This window comes from Anarrhichthys ocellatus, unplaced genomic scaffold (genome assembly GCF_004355925.1).
Source record: "Anarrhichthys ocellatus isolate YVR2014 unplaced genomic scaffold, GSC_Weel_1.0 scaffold24, whole genome shotgun sequence".
Classification (NCBI taxonomy): domain Eukaryota; kingdom Metazoa; phylum Chordata; class Actinopteri; order Perciformes; family Anarhichadidae; genus Anarrhichthys; species Anarrhichthys ocellatus.
Window position 1 is genome coordinate 7,880,041 of NW_022280054.1, and position 27,452 is coordinate 7,907,492.

Consider the following 27,452-nt stretch of genomic DNA (forward strand, 5'->3'; position numbering starts at 1 on the left):
ATGACATCAGTGGGGAGCTCCAGGATTGGCTGAGCCTCGGCTGACTTGTTAACCCATCTGCTGGTGAAGAGCAGGGTTCAATGTCACGTTACTGATTTTGTCTGCATGTTGGAAGCACGCTGGGAATTAGATACTTCACTTCATTCATGGATACAAATCATTCCATGCATGTAAAGGCACTTATTTTCTAATGCTGGGCCACTTACCGCGACATGTTATTACATTGTATAATACAAATTAGATTTGTTTTAGACTTATTTACAAAAAATACTTTAAATCTAAATGTACAAGAAAATGCCACAATTATTATTATTATATTGAACTAACTTAAATCTTTCTACAAACATTTAAGTTTCTGATAATTCTAACATTGTCTCAATTTTCCTAAAACATTTGTTGATATGACTTCATTTGTGGAGATTGTGGCAACGAGAGTTGCAACTTCAACGTATTTGACAAAAGCCATGTTGACAAAAAATGTACATGATCATATCCACCTCTGGCAAAAAAAAAAAGAAGAGTGTGCAGTGTGCAAACCTGGTGTGTGTCTGCATCAAGGCAAAGACACAGAGGACAAAAGTTCAGCACTGCTGCAAAAGTGGCCAATTACTGTACATGTCTGGGCATGTTGTATATATCAATTCCAGGAAATCAGTGTCTACTTTGCAAATGTAATTAGTTGTTACATTCTTGCCTATTGTGGAATATCAAGTCACCAAATGCTTAATGTGTCTTAGGCAACATGACAGAAATATGTTATTAATTATTTAATTAATTCTGAATTAAAAGTCTGTGTCGTAATTATTTTGTTCTTTTTTTATGAAATCATAGAACAATTTCACACTGTAGCAGTCACATAATAATATTCTAATTTCTTCTTTTAATGTGTATACTGTATGTATTAATTTCCACCGTGTTGAGGTTACATCTGTAGACTAGTGATCTGCATGTCACTGTGATAGGAGTCAACTAGCTGTGAGAGCATTGTACTGCAGGCAAAGCCTGTCCCTCATACAGCAGGAGACTCAAGCTTTGCTGTTGTCTCCATCTACTGGGACGTTGGTGTCATGGTATATTAGTTCAGCTGTACTGCTGCTGGAAGTAGTGACAATGTTTTTTTTGTTTTGTTTTGTATATTGTACACATTATGATGTTGTAATTTTTGTATGAGATTAATTGAGAATGAGAACTGGTTCTTAATTGACCTATCTGATTCAATAAAGGCAAAATTAAATAAATAAATAAAAGTTATTTGTGTTTACTGACATGCTATAAAGTGTCTATTGAGCATTTTTTTAATTAGCAAGCTTATGATCATTACAAATTCCTACAATACTTAGTTAGCTATACTGCAGTTCAAACTTTGTATCTACTGCACACTGCACAGATGTTTTACATTCCAACCACACCTTTGTATGTATATACAGAACTTTGTACAGATGTTTTACATTATAACTGCACCTATATGATTCCATTCTGTGTCCACTATATTTGACTATATATATGACAAAAAAGGAGAGATAATGTGCATGAACGCCTTTCACCACTATCTGCAAGCAATCCCACAATGCAATGCGCCACATTTTTTAGATGTGAAAGTTTCCGTCGTGCGTCTCAACAGCTGTCAGCGATGACGCAAAATGACAATTAAGCTTTCAAAATCTCAATATGATGATATCTATTATACAGGCAGAAGTGAATGAGTAAAAAGTGAGCCACAGTAGCCCATGTGATTTTATTATATTACATTCTAAAGTAGCATATTGTAACATATTTGTGCACTTCACAAATATAATCTATATAATATTATATTGGCCCATCCCATATTTGCTGGTGCGGCGTGTCCCATCGGAGCTTTATAACGCATGCTGTCGCTTTAAGAGACGTGTGCGTTAAAACCTGCAGCATGAAACTGTTCAGAGGTGTTCACGACTGTTGACTATTGCATGCTACGACGTAATCCATTCAAAATGCCACCTCTGTGCTGTTCAGGTCGGGTGCCGTGCCATTGATGCTGTCATTTTAAGGAACTTCTCTGCGGTGCTGAGGACATGTGGACAGAGATGCTGCGCTGACTCTGCTGCCAGCCTGCTGGTTTCCTAATGTAAGTATCTCTCTCTCTCTCTCTCTCTCTCTCTCTCTCTCTCTCTCTCTCTCTCCAATGCGGCACTAAGATGTAAGCTACTGGGGTGATAGAGCAGTGGGAATGGGTTTTTAGCAATAACTATATTTTAAGAGTTAAAAATATTAATGAATACTTTTCTTCATTGGACATAAATGAGACTTGAGGGAAAATCACTAATATAGCCTTTGGAGGATGAAATCGCATTAGCCTACTCTGGTAAGTTTGACGTAGCCTTTTTTTGCATTAGGTCTTATTGTATTATGTTTTGAACATAGCAGCCTACTGGTGTGCTGGTGTGTTTTTTTTGATGGAGTGCGTAGGTTTGGGAAACCCAGGATGTCATTGAGAGCAGTTTATTTATTATAAGGTGCTGGGAGTCCTTGACTTTGAGGTGATGTCACCTTTCTACGTAATGCTTCTGGTTTTGTCAACAAAAAAAATATTACACCACGCTGAACGATGTTATCAAAACATTAGAGATATGTTGTATGGTCTGTGCATCATATAGCCTATAAATGTCAGAACATCCTCTGAAGAGTCAGCATCCAAAGCAACCAAACGGATGGTGTGTTTCTTAATAGATTGTCTGATGCAGTGTAAATGGTTTAAATCTGATACAATAATGCCTTAACAAAATGTGGCTGATCAGCTTTAAGGGGATGTTGTTGTTGTGGGGTGAAGTTGATATGCGCATCGTGGGCTGCAGTGTGCTGGCGTCTGATCCCTTAGGTGTCCTGACTACAAGTCCCAGAATTCAACGGAATAACGCCACTCGGGCTAATCAAAGTAATGCAGCTGCAAGCAGTCACTTGTGGGGGTATGTTTTATAAGTCACTACAATCACGCTGCAGTGTCATATAGAGAGCAGGATGTAGCCTATTACTTGACGGTGTCGTTTGACCCGTATTGATACATCAACAGCATATTAGGTGTTGCTACGAATTGCAGTATACAGTATGTGCAGGCTGACCATCCTGAAATTAGCATACAGTTGAATAGAGTGGGGCACCATGATCGGTATTAATGAAACAGTATCAGAGTCTAGTGTGCCACCGGATTTAATTGTAATCAATCAAAATTAATAAATGTAGTCTGATCAATTAATGAAGAAAACAAATTCAATGAATTGAAGCATTAAAACCCAAATAAATAAAAAAATAATGATACAATTGCATTTGCCAATTAATATGATTAAGGAAGTAATATTAATTGTTTGTATTATTAGGAATTATTAACTAAAGTATTTAAAATGGAATTAGAACAATTAACTTAAATGCCTTTCAACTTTTTAAAAAGTATTTACAGACTTATGTGTCTGCCTGTTATGTTCCATCTGCACCATTCATTTCTATTCTGCTTTACTTTACAATTTGTATTTTGTGATCACTTTGATTTAAAATGTCTACGACTGAGCTTCCCAGAAAAATCAAATGAGCAGCAACAGGAGTGCTAATTGGCCAAGAACAAATTAGAAATGAATATTTCCCTCAAGAGTGGGTGGTGAGCAGAGATGAAAGGGGACAATAAGGACATTTTAAATTTCAAATCAATCAACCTGACAGATGCTCATTGTTTTAACGGATGGTTCCACCCACCCAAACCTTGGAAGTACTCCAACTGCCAGTCACTCGCTTATCAATAGTTTCACTTCCGGAACACTGGGCTAATTGAATAGGGCGGAAAGAGGAAAGAGAGAGCTCTTTGATTCTTCAGTCTCTGCAGACGTGTCCCTTTAACTGAGCTAGAGATGAACTCGCACCATGTGCACGCTAGTGTGCAGACATAGATAATAGGATGTCTTACACTAAAGTATGCAACAGTTAATACTTACAATTACCGGTTTGAATAAACAGATTAATACATAAGTAAGCTACTACGCATGCGCGAAACAAAATGTTGCCTCTCCACCAGTTTCAAATAGTGTTACAGAAGTAGCAGAAGCCTCTAAAATACGAAATAAGCATGTCAAATGATATATATTGGGTAGTTTCCGTGATAAACATTTTGGGAAGGCAAGAGGTAGCATCAGACCAGACAAAGTGTGCCCAACGGGATTTAAGACGACACGGAAGTAACCGGCAGTGAAGCCTCTCGCTTCGTCTTCTGCTCTCACGCGCAGTGCAATTCATTATTATTATTAGAACATCGCCTTTGAAGGAGTCAGTATGTTGTTGGTGGGGGGTAATTAACAATGTCATTTGCTATTGTTGTTATTGTTTCCAGGAACACAGCCTGTCGTGAAATGCATCAGCTGTTTCAGAGGACCGTTATCAGCGCGCACTGGGCAGACTCAAGTGAGTTTGTGGGGATAACGCTCCATAAAGACGCTAAAGAAATCACACCGGCACCGGCGATACACGGTTAAAAGAAAGCCTCTTAGCTACAGTCACAACAACATAACACCAAACCACGGATGTTATATCTTTACCATGCAGTTGCACAGAACAGGCAGGTGTTTTGATGAGAATAACGGGTTTTCTTGTTTTGCGACAGCTGTTTACCGGGTGGAGTATTCATGCGCTCGGTGCAGAAGATAGTCCGATGCATGTGTATGTGCTGGGACACATAACAGCAACGAGATGACCAACTGTCCAGACCCATGGTAAGTTTAACGTTGACTGTAAAATAAGCCTGGAAACAATCACATGTTTCATGTTAGCACACTGTTCAGGTTCTCCACAGCTGAACTGACAACATATAACACATAAAAACATTTTCCAGGCTCCCTGCTGCATTGTGTCAGTCTATATCTATCATCACACCATAAATCACTACTGGTCCAGTATTGATTAGTATGTGCTGCTTTTCAAACATCCTGTGCAGCCACACCCATGTGAGCTCCAGTGAATGCACCACTGTGGGTCCAGTGTCCTGCTTTCTCTTGCATAACTGAAAGACCCGTGTTGTCAACTTAAATAGCAGGAAAACGAGGCTACTGATGGCAAACAGCACCGCTCTCTTGAGGGGATGAATCAACCTTTTCAGAGGATTTATTTAACCTTCTAGTACTTCAGTGCAGTAAGGCTGCAGGCTGTATGTTAATGTATCCAAGTTAAAGTTCTAAAAATCCAAATCTAGAGCCTACAGATGTCTAAATGGCACGACTGGACCATTAACAGATGGACCTGGTGAGGTTTCAATTCTCATGTTTCTTCCTAACCTGAACCTGGATCAATAATGAGTGTAAGGAATACTCTCATGTCCGTTAAATTTGATATTTGGCCTCCCTTTCTCTGCTATTAATCTATAGTTCAATGCATGCAACATAACAGAGTGCTCTTAACGATGAAACAAATCAAGGGTTTCATTCGAGTGTGCCATTTTGAGAAAATGTTTTAAACAGATATCGTAAACGCACGGACGACTGCATCTGCAGAATTTTAAACAAAAGTGCAAAATCATTCAGTCGTTGGGGCGTCCCTGTAGCTTAGTGGTTAAGATACATACCATAATTTCAACATCCCTTGTTGCATAACATACCCCTCTTTCTCCCTAAGTTTCCTGTGTGTATCTCTACTGTCACGAACAAATGAAGGCAACTTTTTTTGTTTCTCTACCCACACCTCAAACAAATTGATCAGAATTGTGTCCAGATTTCAAACCCAATTTCTGGCTCTATTTTTTAGGTTCCCACGGGTGACAGTTCGTCATGAGTACATTGGCCCGAGGTCCTACCAGGTCTCTCCCTTCACATCTGTTGAAGATGTCAAACAGTTGCTCTACGAGGAGACAAACCTGCCGGTCAAAGAGCAACGGCTGACTCACAATGGGAGACTGGTATGTTTTTTTTACCCTATAACGACAGAGTAAATACAATACTAACGCTAATATGTGATAATTTCTCCAGGTAGGAATGGCATCACAACACAAACAGATCCAAATGATCTAGCAACATGGTTATTGGTTGATAATTATGAAATAAGTTTGTTCATTGTGGTCATACAATGTGTGTGAGAGGCTGATGTTTTTATTATTTTTGGGCTGCTTGGTCATTGTTTCAGTATGTACTGGAAGGCGTCGCTCAACTACTTTAAGTCACACAAACATTAGAGTGCATGACAGTAGATACAGCTAATAAAACAAACATTGGAACGTAGCGTTGCCCTTTGGTCCAAACCAAAGACAAAACACAGAAATCTAGGTTTTTAAATTCACCATAATTAAGTTTATCGTTAAGTCTGGATCCTGTCAGTGTTTTACATTGTTGTCATTCTTTGTTGCAAGAAATTTTATAAAAGTGTATAATTTTACCGTTATCCAGTTTGTGGATTGTAAATGTCACATTTGAATTCTTCTTGACTATTTGGTTTACTTGCTGTTCTGTGGTTGTCGTCACATTTTTCCAATAACGCACAAAGAGAAAAAGGAATAAGTGAGGATTCTTTCTCTAATGGTAGATAATTGCCAGCAGCAGAAAACAGATCTATTTTAATGACCCCGTGCCATTACTGCAGGACATTGACCTAAACCACCAACAGTGCCGTCATGGTTGAGATGCCATGAGCCAAGTTCCGCCCCCCCCCCAGGTTTAATTTGTTGTTGCTGTTAACAATTAATTGAATCCTTTTGGTGGTGTTATTCATCTTATGACTGATTTGAGCTCAGTGATCTATCTATCTGATCTTATCTTTACTGCGGATGTTTTTTGGACTCCTACAGAGTAAGGCAGTGGTCCTGAACACATCATCAAGTCGAATGACTGCACCAAAATGATCTGACTCATAGGCAACATGACTATGCGCCTGATCATCACAGTGTACAGAACAAAATGCAATAATTTGATAACTTCTTAGCATAGAAACAAAACAATTTAAGAACAAAAGCTAATATACATCTCAAGAGTAATTCTCAACATTTGAGATTTATTATTATTACATCTACCCTGAAATACTATATTTTTATGGATACAATAAAAAAAAATATATGGCAAATCTTTATACTTTTTTTTATAAATTAAGGTCTTGCTTACAATAAAACTCTTATTTTGGATCAAACAGATGGTGTTAATTGGATTAATTTGTCACTTTTGTAGCAGATAAATGTATTGCGCTTTCGTGTATGGCCCAACATAACTGGAGTTGACCCCCTGTCTCGGGGCTTAGCAGCTGATGGAAAGCACCAGGTGGTGGTCAGCGCTCTGCAGCCCCCCCCCTGATGTCATATGCAGAAACCAGCTGCAAGCCACACCTACACACTAATAGCACATACACCACAAGGGTAGGTCCTTCAATACAGATAAGACTTTTTGAATAAAAGGAATTTAAGTCTTGAATTCTGTCCCAGCTGTGAGTATTTTATAATGTGAACCGTTTCCTAGAAACAAAAATTCTGAAAAAGATTTCTATTGCTCCCTCCAGATGTAAGTTTAAATATCAAGTCACCTTCCTGTTCTGCCTAATGCAATTACAATGTTCAGAGGTCTGATGGGGGAGGCCCTGTGCCAGACACTGTACTTAGCAGAGGAGTGATATTCCTTTTAGGAGAAACATAAAGGCAAGTTTAGCTTATCTGTGAGTTTCAAAAGCATTATTCAATGTAAAAGCCTGTCTGCCGCTGCTGTCAAATTTAAATAAAACATTCAGTCCAGTTGCCAAATGAGGTAAAACACTACCATACATTACACTAGTAAATCTTTGTTAGAGAGAGAGAGAGACATGTACAACCAAAGCACCCTGTTCTCTATATTATAATTAAATTACTGATTCTAAGTCCGAGTATGTTCTGTGTGCGCACATTTCCGCCAATATCAATGTCTTACTCGCACGTCTTTGACAAGTTCAGACCAGAATACAGCTCATCTTCTATAACTTGTAAGTGCTCCGTTTCCCATATTAAATATTAATATGACATTTAAGACTTAGAATCCTTGATCATGAATTGTATAAATGATCATTGCACAGTGATGAGGAGGATGACAGAGAATTGATTCTGCAAAGCTCAGTTTGCCAGAGAGCATGTAGATGAACAAAGACTGCTGAGCGTAGGCGGGTCACAGTGTCACCTTGAAAAGCCTGAAACGGCAGGAGCAGCAGCATTAGGGCCCGGTTCCGGCTCTGGCTCCCTTACTGCATCGATTCAGAACGATGCACCAGGCAAAGATCGTCTGTCATGCTAACGTGTGCAATAATGACTGTTTGCTGGGGTGAGAGACCGATGATGATGCATCCATTTTTAAGAGAGGACGACTTTAAGTCTGTTAATAGTTGTCATAAAAATGAGTCGGTTCCAGTTGGCTTTCAGAGTGTTTCACGAGGGCATTGAGTAATAAAATAGGTTATGGCAGAAATTATTTGTTCATCATTCATTATATCTTTCAGAATAACATTTCTCTGACACACAGTGAAGGGCGGTTAGTTACAGTCTCCTAAAGCAATGACATTGATAAACTGAAGAGCTTTGTCTTTGTTGAGTCAGTACCCGGTTTGTTGTTACATTTTCGGCATATAATAGACCAGACCATTCAAATGTTTGCCTCAATAAAACACATTTTTTGTTGTATGTTAAATTATGCGTTGTCTACACATCCTACCTTCCTAGCTGGATGACAGCGTGCAGATCGGGACATTGGTGCCTGCTGGAAGCCCAGAAGTATCTGTCACACTCGAGGGAAGAGGCCTTAAAGGGGGAGGTAGGATTTAAACAACCACATCTCTGCAGTATAACAGTTTCTTTACAACAGTGAGGCTTACACAGCTTGGCTTTTTACAGGCAGGTTTGGACAGACTACACCACCGCTAGTCGATTTTCTGAAAGATATTCTGAGGAGGTACCCTGAAGGTGGACAGATTCTAAAAGTAAGTGTCATGCTATATTATTATTTCACATTTTACACTGACATCAGTTACATTTAGCATTATTTTGTGGATGTTAGCCTGATGCAAATCCCTCAAACAGGAAAAAAACAATAAAGTTTTTTGAGTACAATTGCCAACTTTGAGTTGTTGAGTTAACAGGCTATGTCAAGCTTGCACAAAAATATAGGGCATAGTTGTATTTTGGCTTTATTCTCTGGCATCAGCTATTAACATGCATAGTAGAAATACTGCCAGGGTGAAGGGCTGAGGTCCCGCTGGGGCCATCCTCTATAATAATGTGGTAATTTTACCGTAAGTTTTTTTTTTTTTTTGATTTAAAAAAAAATCATTGTGCACATTACATTTCTTAAAACCGCAATAAAAGGCCCTGCCTTCGTAAATGCACATATTTGTTGTGTTCTATTTTGTAGGAGTTGATTCAAAATGCAGAGGATGCTGGAGCCACAGAAGTCAAGTTCATGTACGATGAGACGGAGTATGGAGTGGAGTCACTGTGGTCACCTGACATGGCTCAGCATCAAGGTTAGTGGTTACAGTTAATACAGCCCTTGTGTTTGCATGAATCTGTCCTGCTTACCGTAAGTATCATAAAGCAGGTATTCTGTAGCTGATCCTCTGCTCCGACCTCCCTGTAAACGATGAAAAGGGAAAACGCAAACACATTCGTTACAGGGATTATTGAAATACATTTTACACTGTACCTTTACTGTATATGTGTTTTAGGTTGTCATATTGAATACGAACATATGCTGACCTGGTGTTCACTCATGGTATTGCAGGGACGGCATTGTATGTTTACAATGATGCTGTGTTCACCGTGGAAGACTGGAATGGGATTCAGGAAATTGCGAGGAGCAGGAAGAGAGAGGATCCTTTGAAAGTTGGACGATTTGGGATTGGCTTCAATTCTGTGTACCATATTACAGGTTAGGTACAAATTAGTCAAAATGCATTGTAAATTACATATAAGTTTTACATCAGTATCAAATCAGAAAAAAATATTTTTTTCCAAAAAATTGTGTTAAAATGACGTAGAACGCACAAAAAAGCAGCGAATCCTGACATTGGAAAAGCTGGAACGTCTTTCATTTTTGCATGAGAAATGACCTGAAATGACACTATAGAATTAGCAATATATTTAATTGATATTGTTTTTTTTTTCTTCCTACTGCTTAGATGCTCCCAGTATATTTAGTGGAGACCAGATTGCCATGCTGGACCCTCATCAGACCCTGTTTGGTGTGCATGAGTCTGGGCAGTGTTGGAACTTGAAGACGGACATGAAGGAGATCACAGAACTTGCTGACCAGTTTACTCCCTACATTGGGATGTTTGGGAGCTCTGAGACAACCATTGAGGATGGCAGCTTTCCTGGAACATTGTTCCGCTTCCCGCTTCGCCTGAAACCCTCCCAGCTCAGTGGCAACATTTACAACAAAGAAAAGATTTTGGAGCTCTTTGAGTCTTTCAAAGCAGATGCAGACACAGTGCTCCTCTTCCTCAAGAGTGTTCAGAAGATCTCCTTGCATGTGCGTGAGTCTGATGGTACAGAGCGCATGTTGTTTCAGGTTACAGCAACAGAGAATACTGATGACAAGTTAGAAAGACCAAATGCAGTGAAGACACTGGATCAGGCTATAGACAGCTACAGCGATGGGGTTCCTAGTTCGACCATCACGTGCGTCACTTACCAAGTCAACATAGAGACTCAGGATGAAACGGCTAAAGAGACTCAGAGAATGACATGGCTGGTTTGTAATGGAGTTGGAGGCAGAGGAATGTGTGCCGAGTTGGACTCTCTGGCAGACGATTTGAAGTTTATGCCCACCATTGGAATTGCTCTGCCTCTTACTCTGATCAATAAAGAAGACAAAGGTGCCACATCAGGCTTCTCAGGACGAGCTTTTTGCTTCCTTCCCCTTCCCCCTGGCGAGGAGAGCGAGACAGGGCTTCCAGTCCATGTCAGTGGCTTCTTCGGCCTCACAGACAACCGTAGGAGTATCAAGTGGCGGGAAGTGGACCAGTGGAGGGATCCAGCGGCCTTGTGGAATGAGCTGCTTATAATCACTGTCATCCCTAGGGCTTACTTCACGCTCATCACTGAGGCTATCAAAAGGGTACAAACAAAAAAGGACCAAGACTTTCCATTGTCTCCAACAGGGACCTATGCGGCCTGGCCAGATCCTAAGCGGGTCAAGTCCCGCTGGAAACCCATCCTCCAGCCGCTGTTTCATGAATTGCTACAGCAGCAGGTCATCTATTCCCTCGGTGAGAGCTGGATCCGGGTGGACCAGGCTGTGTTCTCGGAGCTAAACACAGACGAGGACATTTCAGAAACTGTGATCAACTACCTCCAAAGCTCAGGAACGCCGGTGGCAAAGGTGCCCGCTGCCGCAGACTTTATCTTGGCTGCCTGCATGACTGAGTCCACTGAAGTAAAGAAAGTGACTCCATCTTTGTTGCGGCAGGTGATCAGGAAATACAAACACAAAGGTCCCTCACAGGAGAAGTTGCTGCTGCTGGAGTTTGCGCTTAGTGACGCCAATTACAGTGAACTCATAGGACTGGAGCTCCTGCCACTGCAAGATGAGACATTTACAACGTTTTCATCTTCTGTCAGTGAAAAAGATTCCATTTACATTGCATCTGAGGAATACCCCAGGTAGATTTAAAGAAAAATTGTGTATTTTCACGAACAAATTGTTGTAATTCTTGTCTAAATTACCTCAGTCTCTCCTTAATGTAGATTTACCTTGACTTCAAAAATTATTATCATAGGTGGAAAATTGTATTTCTACCTGAAATGAAGAGCAGTTCATTTTAATATTATTTAATATTATATTCAATATTTAGGCTTGGTTTAAACAGATGCACCAGCCTGGAAGATCAGTTTGCCACCGAAGTCACAGTTAAAGTGTTAATAGTGCATCTCTCCTTTATCTGTATGAAGTGTGGATCGTTGTGCGTGGCTTTAGTGAGGTTACTGCAATTTACAAAGACCAGTTTTAAGGTGAAACACTTCTAAATCTGCAAAGCAGATGCAAATATGTGCAGGAATATTAAAGAGGTTGTGGCTGATTGTGTGGTAAAGCTAGCGGCTTTGCTTCTGCCTTAAAAATCAGACAATAATTACATGGACATTGAAAACACAAATTCAATGACAGGAAAAGTGCGAATGACTTTTTGTGGACATACAGTACATTTGGCCCTTAGTGCATATTTTCAGTATTGATAGGGATGCGTTTGTTTTTAATCAAACTCTATCCCCTCTTTTATTTTATTGGTTTATATGGAGTCAAAAGACTAGATCAGTGACAGCATCAAGTGTTGTATATGGAAAATATTCAACATTAAAACATGAGTTCGTAAAATATTCTCACTGTTTTTTCCCTTTTGCTTTGTCCCAAGTTCTCTGTATCCAGGACTTGAGGGTCGGTTCCTATTGGAGAGCATTAAACCTTTAGTAATGGACACTTTGAAGGAAGCAGCCAAAAGCAGAGGTAATTCAACATATCTTTTCCACATAAATAACCTTGGTCCCAAACAGTAGTATATGACAGTAAAGCTGTGATTTATTTGAATGATGTTAGGGGCCCTGTACCACGTATAGTTTATAGTGAAGTATAAAAGTCCTTGTGATGACATTGTGTGGTATCTGGGTTCAGCCATGTTGCAGCAACGCTTGGTCACTTTACTCTCCTGCAATGCCAGCAGGGCATTAAAGTCACTGCTAATAGATCATTTAGGAGTTAGAGGCAGAAAGGGAACGAGAGAGTGAGCCTGCTGATTCATGGAAGAGTTGTTTTTGTGCCACACGGACATTCCACACGGCCCACGAGATCAGATCCCAAGTCCACTCACTGACATACGCAACCATGATTATGACAAGAAGGCAGTGAGCCAGGCAGAGGAAATATGCTGAGTAACAGCTTTGTCCTTTAAACCCAAGATGAAAGACAGAGAATTTTGTAATTTAACATTTAACTATAGTAGTGTGGACTCCTATTCATTTTTATTTTGATGTTGAATTTCACAAGTGTAGTATTGCCACTCCATTTTTGTACAATTATTAACCGTGTCTACAGAAATCTTTACTCCGCTGCCCACTCTGGCCAACCCTGTTGATGATGTTAAAGTACCACTTTGGACTCACTCAGATCCCCTGACCTTCCCCTCTCCACCCATATCTCAGTCTTTCTTACTCACTCTCCGCAAAACTATTTTCCCAACCTGTACATTAGGTTGAGACAGGCTAAAACAATTCATCATTCTATGCTGAAAGACATCATTATTTTGTTTTAGTTTTTTAAATTTACATAAGACAGAGAAAGAGAGTAACATTCATCCCAGAACTCTAAAAAATGTGCCACTTCAATTACAGTACAACAATATCTTTGGGGGTGTTTTGGTAGGTATTTCGAAGTGTGTCAAATATAACGTAATAATAATAACACACTAAACTAATGCATGACTGTAAATGAGCAGCACGTGCAGTCAGAAAGACTCACAGATTTACAGCACTATGGCTTGCAGTGTTTTTCTGGGTATGTATGTCTTTGAGAAATGGTTTCCTTTACACTGAAATTATATGAATGAGGTCAAGATTGACAAGCTTTTAGTATACATTCAACATTGAACTGTGTGTGTGTGTGTATACAGAACATGGTTTGTACAAGCATGTTTACATCAGAAATATGTGCTGCAATATAAATCTTGAATGTAGAGTGTGAATATACTAATTATTCCTAATCGTTTTTTAACAAACTTAAGTGAAAAGTTAATTTGTTTGTGCAGTGTGCTCTCCAATATGTCTAGAAACTGATTTAGTGGATTGTTAAGACGATTTTTGACAGTTGAACTTTCATCTTCAGACTGCTGCATCGTGCAAGAAGAACCACAAACCTAACTTTGTCATTTCTGACAGTTAACATTTAACTGTAAAATAATAACTGAGGCTAATTTAAGTTTTTTCCTTGACTTTTAACAGGAAGACCCTGCACTCAGCTACAAATGCTGAACTCTGAACGATCAGCTCGACTCATCAAGGAGATCCTATCTACAGCCTGGCTAACTAGAGACTTCATTGTCCGATGGGAACCTGGAAACAGAGAGTTGAAACATCCTACAGTTTCCTGGCTGAAGATGGTTTGGAAGCATCTCTATATACATTTTGCAGATGACCTAAGTACCTTTGACGACATGCCTTTGATCCCACTTGTGCCACTTGAGGAAAGCATGGACGTAGTTAAGCTTCTACATCTCAAAACTCCATCCCCCATAATTCTTGTGGATGAGGAAGAGGCGCCGCTCTCTGAAAACCTTCTCGACATCATGGAAAAGCTTGGAGGAGTAGTGATAAAAAAGATGGATTCATGTTTGCAGCACCCTCTGCTGAAGAATTTCATCCATCCTTCCTCTCCTGGTCTGCTTCTGCAAATTATGGATAGATTACCAACACAACGATTATCCGGCCTAGTCTGTTCTTTCTCAGTCAAAGAGAAGATTGCGCTCAGAAACTTTCTTGCAGGACTGTCTGACATTACAGAGAGGGAAAAGCATACCCTGCTGGAGCTTTCCATCTTCGAGAAAGTGGGAACCTGCTCTGAAGGTACCTCAGCATTTACATCACTGAGAGGGGCTAGAGCTTTACATCACAGAGCCAAGTATCCACCAGATGTGAAATTGTCCATAAATCTTGTGGGTTGCTGTGACGAAGAATCAATCCGCCTCATAAAGATGCTGAATGTACAACAACTGAAAACAACAGAATGTTTAAAGATGATTATTCAGGACATTGAGCGGGGGTTCTACACAACAGATGAGACAACCCAGGTCATGCTTTGGGCACTTAAACATCTGGCATTTCTAAAAAATGAAAACTCAACTGTAATTCGATGGCTTTCTGCTCTTACATTTATTCAGTTGCCTTGTGGAAAGTCAGTCAAAGCCTCAGATCTTTTTGATCCCGAGCTGGAGATTCTACAGAACCTGTTCTACATGGAAGAGAAAACCAGATTTCCCACAAGTCCATTCACGTCTTCCCCTGATATTCTTCATTCACTCAGACAACTGGGACTACGAAATGAAGTACAGCTCAGTGAAAAAGATGTACTCAAAGTGGCAAAGAAAATAGAGGAGATACAAAGCAGCAAGGAGCCAGAAATGGAATTCCTAATTACAAAGGCAAAAACACTCCTGCAAATACTTAACAGACAAACCAAGCTGGTAAAATCAGCTGATGCTCAGACATCATTGCTAAAACTGAAATGGGTACCTGTCTGCAAAGAAAGACCTCTAACTTATCCGAAATCCCTTGCTTGGGTTGGAGATAACCTCAATATCTGCTCTTTGTCAGAGATGTGTGACATATCCCATGCAGTGCTTGTGGGATCTTCAGTAGCACTGGTTGAACACACATCTGCAGGTATGAAGAAGGCACTGAAACTAACCGCAGAGCCTCAGGTGGATCAAGTATTACAGCACCTTAAAGCAGTGAATGATTGGCATAAATCTCAAGCATTCACCACAGAGGATTGGTATCAATTCCAGCAGATCTTGTTTGAGATATACGGTTTCATGCAGGCTCATCTTGAGGATGCAAGAGAAGCAATGAAATCCCTTCCCTTTGATTGGGTGTGGACGGGGAAGACATTCTCATCACCTGGCCAGACAGTACTAAAGCCCCTCACTGATCTAGACTTGCAGCCTTACCTGTACTCTTTGCCAAAGACAATAAGAAAGTTTCACAAGCTGTTCAAGTTTTGTGGTTCAGTTGAAGAGGTTGTGTCAAGCCACGTGTTTGAAGTCATCAGCACCATCCAACAAAGGTCTGAAGGAGAGATTACCAAGGAGGAAAGCAAACATGATATTGTACTTTTAGTCAACATCCTGAGATGGCTGAACAGCAATCAGATAGACGTAGACACTAACATGCATGTGCCGATTCTTTGTTACAAGGACCCAAGCAAATTAGCTTTGAAGCCCATTCATGAATGCACCTACTGTGACATCAAGGTTGATGATTTGAATGACTTGCTTGAGGATGCATCAGAGCCCATTATATTAGTCCATGATGACATCCCCATGAAAACCGCAGAGTGGTTGAAGGTGCCATGTTTGAGCACAAGGTTGATAAACCCAGAGAACCTTGGCTTTGAACAATCAGGCCAACGAGAACCTCTAACAGTGAGAATAAAGAACATCTTGGAGGAATATCCATCTGTAGCAGACATTTTTAAAGAGCTCCTCCAAAATGCTGATGATGCAAGTGCAACAGAGTGCAGTTTCCTCATTGACATGAGAAAAAACACTGACATTCGAGAGAATCTCCTTGACCCTGGCATGGTTGTTTGCCACGGGCCCTCCTTGTGGTCTTTCAACAGCTCTGTATTCTCAGACGCTGACTTTCTGAACATCACACGGTTAGGTGGTTCTGTGAAGAGATGTGAAGCAGACAAAGTTGGCAAGTTTGGCCTGGGCTTCAACTCCGTTTATCACATCACTGATATCCCCATCATAATGAGCAGAGAGTTCATGATCATGTTTGATCCTAACATCAATCACATCAGCAAGCACATCAGAGACAGGTCTAATCCAGGGATTAAAATCAACTGGAGCAAACAACAGAAAAGGCTGAGAAAATTTCCTAACCAGTTCAAACCTTTCATCAATGTCTTCAACTGCCAGCTTCCTCTAGCTCAGGATTCCCCATACAAGTACAATGGTACACTGTTCAGACTCCCATTCAGAACAGAGCAGGAAGCGTCAGGAAGTGAAATCAGTAGTCTATACTACAACACCACAGACATCTATTCCCTGGTTGATGAGTTCAGCATATGTGGCCATCGGTTCATTCTGTTTACTCAGCATGTCGGAAGTATGGTCTTGAAATACTTGAAATATGAGGAACCAAATCCAGCAGGAGCACAAGATGTCATCACCATCAACAAAAGTGTGTGGTCATCCAAATCCTCATACGGACCTCTGAGTATCCTCAAAACTGCAGCGAAGGTGATGAAGAAAGTTGCAAGCACCAACAGGGTACCTGCTGATGTTCCCAAGTCTGGCTGCATCATACGTGTTTTGGTGGAGGAGTTTCATAATGTGTTCAAACGCATTGTCGATCTCCATTCGCCACTGTTCAGAGGTTCAGAGGAAGATCCTAGCCAGTACTTTGAGATGGCTGCTAAAGGTATTCAGACAAGACGACTCACAGATGACATGCCCGCAAAAGCAGTCGAGGTCACCAACTGGCTCATTTGCTCATGCATGGATGCAACTGAGGCACTCAAGTTTTCCCTCAGTGATAGTGGAAAAAGACTTGGACTAGTGCCTTGTGGTGGAGTGGCTGTTCTGCTCTCAGAAGAAGAGAATCGCAAATGGACAGTAAAGACAAATACCACACCAATTGGAGAAGTGTTTTGTTACTTACCTCTCAGAATCAAAACAGGCTTACCAGTCCACATTAACGGCTGCTTTGCTGTGACCTCCAACCGTAAAGAGATCTGGAAGACAGACACCAAAGGACAGTGGAACTCTGTGTTCATGAGACATGTTATTGTCCAGGCTTATTTATCAGCCCTCTCAATGCTACGTTCAATGACTGAAAGTGAAGAACTGCTTGACTACAGCTATTATGCAGCATGGCCAGATCCAAGTCAGGTGCATGATGACTTCACAGTGGTCAGCCAGGGTGTCTACCAAGAAATAGCCAAAGGAGGTGACGGTGAGCATGCAAAGGTTTTCTCAGATGGCAAAACCTGGGTGTCAATCAAATACGTCAGATTCCTTGATGATGCCTTACTCTGTAGGCCAGACATTGGTCCTGCTGCTTTCAAGATATTCTTGAAATATCTCAAGAAGAGTGGCTCACAAGACCTCTGTGCTGTTGAGCTGCCTGACTGGGTGAAGGAGGGATTTGATGATGCTGGATGTAGAGGAAAGTTGATGGAAAACACCCTAACAGAGAAGCAGTTCTTTTCAGATGTCTTTTTCCCTCACATCCAGGAAATCGACAGAGAGCTTCGAGATCCCCTGGTGCATTATGTCTTGAATGAAAAACTTGAAGATTTTGACTCAATCCTCAGGGTTACTCCTTGTATCCCATGCTGTGGCCCCAAGAAGGAACTGGTTTTACCTTCCAGACTCATTCACCCAGAGGGAAGAGTTGCTAAGCTCTACAACACTGATGATGGAAGATTTCCTGAAGGCACTGCTAAAGACTACCTAAACCCTGTTTGTTTAGTGAAGCTATTGCAGTTAGGCATGGTCAAAGATGATCTGTCATGGGAGGATCTGATTGAACGTGCTCAATCTGTTATCGATCTTAATGAAAGTGATCACACAGCTGCATGCTTTCGTAGCAGTATAGTGTTGAGTCTCATTGATGAGAAACTTAAGATGAGTGATCCTGGAGCATCTGAGCTCTTGGAAAAGCTGCATGACACCAAGTTCCTTCCATTCCTGACAAGACCTGCAGGCTTTTCACTGCCATGGCATGGTAACAACTTTCCCCCAACAACAATGTTCTCTGCTAGAGAACTATTCACAACTGAACATCAGGAAACAGTGTGTCTGATGAAGCCAATACTGAATGAGAATTCTCCATCTTTCAAAGGTTGCGGTGCAATGTCATTGGCTGTGAAAGACTGCCTTGGTCTGATAAGGAAGCCTTCAGTTGGACTGGTCATCAGTCAACTCAAGAAACTTTCTCAATCATTTGATGGTGTCACATTGTATCAGGAGAACATAACAAATGCCTGTTACAAGTTCCTTCATGAGGAAATGCTACAGGATAAGAAAGCAAAAGAACAAATAACTGAGGAACTGAAAGGGTTCAATTCCATCCTGGTGGAGAACACGTATGTCAATCCCTCCAAAGTTGCATTCCACCTGAATTTTGATGCAGCTCCACATCTTTATCAGCTCCCAAACAAATACAGAAACAGCTGCCGTGAGCTCTTTGAAAATGTTGGGGTACAGCCCAGCTTCACAGTCGAGGATTTCTCAACTGTTCTTGAAACTGTGAAGGAAGAATGTGGGAGAAGGGTACTCACCGAGGAGAACTTCCAGTTGTGTCGCAGAATTATTAGTGAAGGAATATGGAGCTTGATCCGAGACAAGAACCAAGAATACTGCCAAACACATTTTGGTGGGATTCTATTACCTGACTTCAATTTGACATTGCAGCCATCAAAATCACTATGCTACAATGACTGCCCTTGGATCAAAGTCAGAGACTCTTCTGTGAAGTACTGTCATGGAGATATTCCAAGAGAGGTCGCTGTGAAATTAGGGGCAGTCCCAAAACGCCACAAAGCCTTGGAGAGGTATGCCTCAAATGTCTGCTTCACTCCACCTGGGACTGAGTTTGGACAGAAAGAAAAACTCACAAGCAGAATTAAGAGCATTCTCAATGCTTATCCATCAGAAAAAGAAATGCTAAAAGAGCTGCTTCAAAATGCAGATGATGCCAAAGCCACTGAAATTTACTTTGTTTTTGATGCAAGGATACACCCCACAGACAGAATCTTTGATGATAAATGGATCCCAATGCAAGGCCCTGCCCTCTGTGTATATAACAACCAGCCTTTCACAGAGGATGATGTCAGAGGTATACAGAACCTCGGACGAGGAACAAAAGAGGCCAATCCAGGCAAAACCGGTCAATACGGCATAGGATTCAACTCTGTCTATCACATCACTGACTGCCCGTCCTTCATCTCAAACAATGACATTCTCTGTATCTTTGATCCACATGCACAGTATGCACCTGGGGCCACATCCATGAGTCCTGGAAGAATGTTTAGAGACTTGGACTCTGATTTCAGATCTCAGTTTTCAGATGTTCTCAGTCTTTACTTGGGAGTCCATTTTAAGTTAGAACGCAGCACAATGTTCAGATTCCCCATCCGCTCTAAGGAGATGGCAAAGACATCAGAGATCAGTTCGGTCCCTGCGTCAGACAGAATGGTGCAAAACCTTCTGGATAAGCTAAAAACCGACGGTGCAGAGCTTCTGATGTTCCTCAACCACATGGAGAAAATATCAATCTGTGAAATTGATAATGCATCTGGAGCACTGAAAGTGCTCTATTCTGTGACAGCCAAAATAACAGATGGTGATCGGCTGAAACGCAAACAGTTTCATGCTTCAGTCATTGATAGTGTGACCAAAAAGAAGCAGCTCACTGCTATCCCAGTCCAACAGATAACCTACACAATGGACATAGAGGACAATGATGGAAATATGACCACATGGATGATCTGCAACCGATCTGGCTTCCCCAACATTGAAAATGTCTCAAAAAGTGTGATCTCAGCTCACAAAAATGAAGACATAACTCTATTTCCACGTGGAGGGGTAGCTGCATGTGTAAGCCACAACTACAAAAAACCCCACCGAGCTTTCTGCTTTCTGCCCCTCTCACTGGAGACTGGCTTGCCTTTTCATGTCAATGGGCATTTTGCCCTAGACTCTGCTAGAAGAAATCTGTGGAGAGATGACAATGGAGTGGGGGTAAGGAGTGACTGGAATAACAATTTGATGACATCACTGATAGCCCCTGCCTGTGTGGAACTGCTGATTCAGCTTAAGCGTCGATACTTCCCAGGTCCTGATCCCACCATGACTGTACTACAAGGAACACCGCTTCATGTTGTTAAAGATACATTGCGAAAATATCTGTTCTTCCTCCCAGTCAATAGACTGGACATACAGCCAGATTGGTACTGCCTGGTTAAAGCAATCTACAACTGTATCCATGCTGACTTGAAGCGTCTGCTACCTGTTGTAAGAGCAGCGCACATGGACAACGCGGACATGCACTCTGTCATTCACGTTTCATGGGTGAACACATCCACTGCAAACAAAGGCAAAGCCTTTTTTGACAATCTGCTTCAAGATGAACTTCAGCACTTGAAAAACACAGAATACAACATCACCTCAAGGAAATCTGTGGCTGAAAATGTTTACAGGCTGAAGACCTTGCTTCTGGATATTGGTTTCAACCTGATTCACAGCTGCGATGAGACAGCAAATCTCTACTTCTGTTTGGAAGATGCTGGGATACCAGTCAGTTATGTGACACCAGAAGATGTCCGCAACTTTCTTCACACTTTCTCATCACCAGACACGTCTTGCCATGTTGGAAAACTCCCCTGTCGTCTCCAACAGTCAAACTACAAGCTAGTTCATAACTTGAAGCTTCTAGTCGACTACTGCTTCAAAGATAGGGAAGTGGATGAAGTCACAATTGAGGGGTTGCCTCTGTTGATAACAATGGACACTGTGCTTCAGGTGTTTGATTCCAAGAGACCGAAGTTCCTGACAACACATCATGAGCTGATCTCATCAAGGAAAGAAATGTTCATGAATACACTGTACATCAGGTACAGCAACATCCTTCTGAAGGCAGGAGCTGCAAAGATCTTTGACATCAGCTGCTTTGGTGACCTACTGGGGTCTGTTCTTCCAAGAGAGTATCGGACAAGGATCCCTGTTAAGTGGAGAGACACCTTTGCAAGTGAATCTTGGCTGAAGAGTGTGTGGAATTTTATCAGTGAGAATGTCGCTGTTAAGGAGGATCAGGCAGACATCAAACCCAGTTTTGACACAGTGCTTGACATTCTGAAAGACTGGGCTTTGCTACCTGGAATCAAATTCATGGCAAGAGAAAAGATTGTTGTTCCTGACCATGATGTGCTTTTACCTCTGAGTTTGATGAACATAGCCATATTTCCACATGGCCAAAATGACAAAGTCTTTCACACACTAATGAAAGCAGGGTGCATTCAGCTTGCAGTGAACAAAATCTGTGTCAAAGAGAACCCCATCATGCCTTTTCTGGCACAGCACACAGCAAACATTGAAAACCCATCAAGTGTTCTGAAGGCAGTAGAGTACATTATCCAGACATCTGCATTTAAAGCAGCAAACCTGACTGACAAGGACTTTGAGGCTCTTCTGTTGTATTTCAACTGCAACCTAGCTAACCTCACACAACAGGATGCACAGAGCCTAAAACTCCTCCCGTGTTTTAAATCAGTCAGTGGGAGATACATCAGCATTGCAAACTATGGGACAAACTACGTCCTTGCAAAAAGCATCCCCACTGCAGACATAGACAAATGGGCTCACACAGCCTCTTTGGCATTTCTTGCTGACAATCATCAGCTGAAAGAACTGTACACCTTCCTTGGCTGCATGCCAATTGATGACTTGGAAATCTACTTTCAACATCTCCTGCCAAAGTTTGAGAGTTTTTCCTATGATGCCAAAGTTGAACACATTGTCTACTTGAAGGAGAGACTTTTGTCAATGGAAGAGTCATGTGAGATGAAGAATCAGCTCTATGAGAAATTGGAGGGACTGTTGTTCATCTATGACTACTCAAACAGACTCCGGCCAACCAAGTTTTTCTCTGATGAGACAGTGAAGGTGTTCGAAGTTATGCTACCTGCAAAGTCATTCATACCAAGTGACTTTTTTAAGAAAGTTGAGCAGGTGTCAAAACCCAGGAATGGGACATTGTTGCTCACGCCATGGATAACCTTTCTGAGAAGTATTGGTCTCAAGCACGAAGTGTCACAGCAGCAGGTTCTTCAGTTTGCAAAAGAGGTCAGCATCAAAGCCCAAACAGAGAGCTGGTCCAAAGAAAAAGTGCAAACCATTGTCGATGTACTCTTAAACCACATTTTCAATGAGAGGACAGATCTGTTCCAGGGTACTTTTCTGAAGGAGCTCTCAATGATACCATTCCTGTGTCCCGAGAGAGCCCCCAAAGAACTCATCAAGCTTCATTCGCAGTACCAAGAGATGAGTGGCACAATTCCTCTGATTCGTTTCAGTGGGTCTCAGGTAAATCCAAAATTCAAGCAAACGGATATCATTCACTTGCTTTGGACATCTTGCCCAATTCTACCCGAGAAAGCTACACCATCAAGCATAAAGGACCAGGAGGGGAACACTCTCACTGGACAGGAACAACTTGACCATGTGCTGAACACATTAGGTGTCAACTTGGATCCACCGTTGGAGAAAGTCCTAAGCAACTGCAAAAACATCTGCAACATATCCAATCCGGATGATGAAATGGTAAAAACAAGGAACAAAGTTTTAAAGTCCACCTACGAGTTTCTCAATGCAGATAAAAGAGATTTCCATTACCAACTTCGTGGAGTGGCTGTTGTCATGGTTGAAGATGGCTGGAAGTTGCTGAAACCTGAAGAGGTTGTTATTAATTTGGAAAATGAATCTGACTTCAAACCCTACTTGTACAAATTGCCTCTTGAGCTTGGTACCTTTCATCAACTGTTCAAACTTCTTGGTACAGAAGACGTTGTGTCAACCAAACAGTATGTTGAAGTGCTGTGGCGAATTTACAGAAGTTCAGAGGGCAAGCAGCTTGATCCAAATGAAATGAGAACTGTGAAAAGGGTTGTTTCAGGATTGTTCAAGTCCCTCCAAAATGATCCAGTGGAAATTCGCAAAGATCTCGAGAGTCTCAAAGATTTGATATTTTATATGCCAAGTCATGACGGTAGATTAGCTAAATCCAATAGCTTGGTGTTTGATGATGCCCCACACTACAAGAGCAGAATTCAGGGTAACGTTGGAGTTCAGATGCTTGTGGACATGAGCCAGTGCTATCTGGGAAAAGATCACGCCTTCCACACAAAGCTGATCATGCTACTTCCACAGAAACTAAGGCCGAGACTGTTGAGTGGCATTCTTGAAGAGCAACTTGATGAGGATTCTCCAAGAATGTGCCAGTTTGGAGCTCTTTGCTCACTTCAAGGCCGCCTTCAGCTGTTGCTGTCATCAGAGCAGTTCATCACAGGACTGATCAGAATAATGAAACATGAGAATGACAACGCATACCTTGTGAATGAGGAAAAAGCCATACGCCTCTGCAAAGCACTTTGTGAAGGATTAAAAGTTTCTTGTTTTGAGAAACTCCAAACAACATTACGAGTGAAAGGATGTAGCCCCATCCCACACAGCCGCAGCGAAACACTTGCCTTCCTCAAGAGGTATGGGACAGCGGTGATTCACCTCTACATCCAGCATTCAGACAGCAAAGACATTAATTTTCTCTTAGCACTGGCAATGACATTGAAGTCTGCTACAGACAATTTGATTTCTGACACATCGTATCTGATTGCCATGCTGGGTTGCAATGACATCTACAGAATCACAGAAAAGCTGGACAACCTTGGGGTTAAGTACGACTCAACAGAGCCTTCGAAACTTGAGCTACCGCTACCTGGAACCCCCATACCAGCTGAGATACATCACACACTACTCATGGATCCCATGAATGTATTTTATCCAGGAGAGTATGTGGGTTACCTTGTCGACTCTGAGGGTGGAGACATCTACGGGTCCTACCAGCCTACCTATACATATGCCATCATTGTTCGAGAAGTAGAAAGAGATGAGGAGGAAAACACAAGTTTCCTTGGAAAATGCTTCCAGATTGACATTGGTTACAGTGAGTACAAAGTAGTGAGTTCCCTTGACTTGTACAAATTCTCAAGACAAGATGAAAGTAACCATGCACGAGACACCAGTGCCCCATCAACTCCTACAAGCCCAAACAGTCGGTCTTCTGGCCCACGAATGGTCCCTCCTGCTTTTTCTGGTAAGGAAAACCTCCGACCCCCCACTCAAAAACAGTCTCCAAAAAAGATCAAGCTTCATACATTGCCTGAGATCCTGAAAGAAGTGACCTTAGTAGTTGAACAAGCTTGGAAGCTTCATGAGACGGAGAGAAAAAAGATAATCCGCAGATTGTATCTCAAGTGGCATCCAGACAAAAATGCTGAGAATTTGGACATTGCCACCGAAGCCTTCAAGCACTTACAGAACGAGATCAACAGGATGGAGAAACAGACTTTGGCTGATCAGCAAAATACAGAGAGAGCTTCCAGAAGACCGTTCTCCACATCATCATCCCGCTTCCAGTCAGAGAAGTTCTCATATCAAAGGTTTTATTCATCGTGGAACCAAGAAGCAACAAATCACAAGTCAGAAAGGCAACAGTTCAGGGAACATTATACAAGCCATGCAGGTTCATCACATTCACACCGTTTCTTTGTGCCCCCTACTTTCAAGACAGTTGGAAACCCAGTGGAAGCCCGCAGATGGCTGAGACAAGCAAGAGCAAACTACTCTGCTGCTCGGAATGATCTCCATAAAAATGCAAATGAGTGGGTTTGTTTCAAATGCTACCTAGCCACAAAACTTGCACTGATAGCTGCCGACTATGCAGTCAGAGGAAAGTCAGACAAAGATGTGAAACCAACTGCTCTAGCTCAAAAAGTGGAGGAGTACAACTCCCAGTTAAAAGGCCTTTCAAAGGATGTTCAGATCCTGGAGGGATATGGTGTGGACAGCCTGAGAACCCGCTATCCCGATCTGCTGCCATTTCCACAGATTCCCAATGACAGATACACATCTGAGGTGGCAATGAGAGTGATGGAATGTACCGCACGGATTATTATAAAACTTGAAACCTTTGTGCAGCAAAAAATATAATACTGTCGTTAACGATGAAAATGAAACTACAGTTTGCATAGATCCTCTACTGAATAGAAGGGCACCCATGGCTGTGTGCAATACAGATCATGTGTATCATTTTGAATAAAATAATAAAGTATCCAGCTGGCTGCTTATGGTACATATACAGTTTCTACCGGTGATGGGGGTGCTGTGGCCCATGCACAGTAAATAAATGTAGAGCTTCCATAACCTTTTAGGCTGTCTCAATATACATTTGTTGTAATATGTGTAAAAAGAAATCAGCATTTGCTGTACCAAAGTCCCCACATTGACTATATTTGCTCTGAGTTAGATTAATACATATGCAACTTTTTTTTACTTTCTTTTATAAATACAAAATATATATAAATATATATTTTCTTGCCACACAAAACCAGTTGTGTACTGAAAGGATATGCTTAAAATGAAATGTCAAATACTGCATATACTGTTATGCAACGGGTCCTATTTGCAAGATCTCATCAAGGGAAGGAAATCTTTGTAAACCTTTTTTGTATTGTTATGGTTGATTTCATATAATTTCTGTAAAAAGTTGTAAATTTTCTGTGACATAGCCAGTCAGTTGTTAAGGACAAAGCACTTTTATTTAAACCCATGTACTCACACTTGCAACTGTAGAGCACTTGTGTCACCCCAGCAACTCGGGAGAATCGAAATGTGAAAGGAAAACTCTTTAAATGCAATTGTTTTTTTCACTGGAGATATGTCTTGTTTTGTTCTAGCCATGTTAAAGGTCTGTTGTGCTCTATACAGTAACATTTGGTGACTGTTGTGCATCATTGCCTGTTCATATGAACAAAGTGTACTCTGGGGCTCTACAGCAAATCTGCTTTTAATACTAACATTTTGGATAGGGCAGTGATGACTGCAGCTCAGCTTTTGCTTTAATAAGTCATCCAAAAGTTGTTTCTTTTTACAGAGAATAATAAGTAGGACAGTGATAAAATACAGAGCCATATATGTGGGCATAACACCTTAAGTTAACTTTTGCCAGCATGAAACCATGTTCATACGTTTTCAGTAATTTAAACTTTTCCAGTTTAAGGAACAGAGCAGCATTAAACTGTGATGCTTGTGTGTTTAACTGCATAATTTGCTTGATTTTACATTTATTTTGAAGGACTATACACAGACCACATATTGTAAATGTCATTTTCCAACAAAATTTAAAATGTGCTTCTTGGTATTTGTTGTCCTATTCCACTTTCAGCTCGAGGTGTGGCAGCTGTGGGTGTCTCCTTGAATAAACAGTGGAGAACAATATGTATCACACATGTTGACGTACACTGTATCATAGGAAGGCAAAATAAATTCCCCTTAAATAAATTGCGTCAGCAATTTTATTTCTAGTTTTATAAAAGACGGCACAGTTTGAACTACTATTCTGTCTATGATTCAAGCAATTTTGCCACTTTTAAATTGGCATATTCTGTATTGTATCCCTTAAACATTTCAAGTTTGAAAGCAAAACAACCCCAAACATTTTCTGGATATGAAGTCAATATACTGTGATTATTGGTACCGACATGGGAATGTCACAGCTGGCAGGGGTTGTATTTGAAAGATAGTTTAATTGTGGAATTGTGTCGTTTTAGAGCATAAAAAAAAAGATTTTTGAAAACGTTTTTTCTTTTAAGTCTGAACAATTTTAAGAAAGCATTAGATTTCAAAATATGTTTTCAGTGCCAGATCTTACACTTAAACAAAGGTCAAACCTGTGCTGCAATACTGGGATGTACTGAATAAGATCAGAAATGCTGCTCCCTTTGCTTGCTGTCAATGGACTTGGTACTGTCCGTTTAGTACACCCTGGCAGTACTGCAGTGCTTTTCCACTAGAGTGCATCAGAGAGCCAATAAACATGTCAGGAGATTATCAAAACTGTTTCCATCAACACATGATAGCTTTAGTGCACAGAAGAACCCAACAGTGGACATTATGAAAATGAA

At 41.1% G+C, this 27,452-nt stretch overlaps 1 protein-coding gene across 2 annotated transcripts; it reads left to right on the top strand.

Annotated features, from left to right (window-relative positions):
- The first annotated feature begins 1,896 nt into the window (after positions 1–1,896).
- On the top strand, positions 1,897–26,829 carry sacs (sacsin molecular chaperone). 2 transcript variants are annotated; one of them, XM_031860630.1, is made up of 11 exons: positions 1,897–2,104; positions 4,349–4,419; positions 4,619–4,727; positions 5,752–5,902; positions 8,663–8,753; positions 8,834–8,919; positions 9,351–9,462; positions 9,720–9,866; positions 10,117–11,602; positions 12,349–12,440; positions 13,928–26,829. In XM_031860630.1, the coding sequence occupies exons 3-11, from the start codon at positions 4,705–4,707 to the stop codon at positions 25,477–25,479; spliced, it is 13,740 nt and encodes a 4,579-aa protein (XP_031716490.1). In that variant the 5' UTR covers positions 1,897–2,104; positions 4,349–4,419; positions 4,619–4,704; the 3' UTR covers positions 25,480–26,829. The 2 variants fall into 2 exon arrangements, with proteins under 2 accessions (XP_031716490.1, XP_031716489.1); XM_031860629.1 differs by lacking the exon at positions 1,897–2,104 and adding an exon at positions 2,153–2,341.
- The last annotated feature ends 623 nt before the right edge of the window (positions 26,830–27,452 follow it).

What these genes read in the sequence shown, in the direction of transcription:
- sacs (XM_031860630.1), top strand. Translation starts at nt 4,705, where the DNA reads ATGACCAACTGTCCAGACCCATG. An exon ending in AAGAGGCCTTAAAGGGGGAG is followed by an intron (nt 8,754 to 8,833) that starts GTAGGATTTAAA and finishes GGCTTTTTACAG; the next exon opens with GCAGGTTTGGACAGACTACA. An exon ending in GGAAGCAGCCAAAAGCAGAG is followed by an intron (nt 12,441 to 13,927) that starts GTAATTCAACAT and finishes GACTTTTAACAG; the next exon opens with GAAGACCCTGCACTCAGCTA.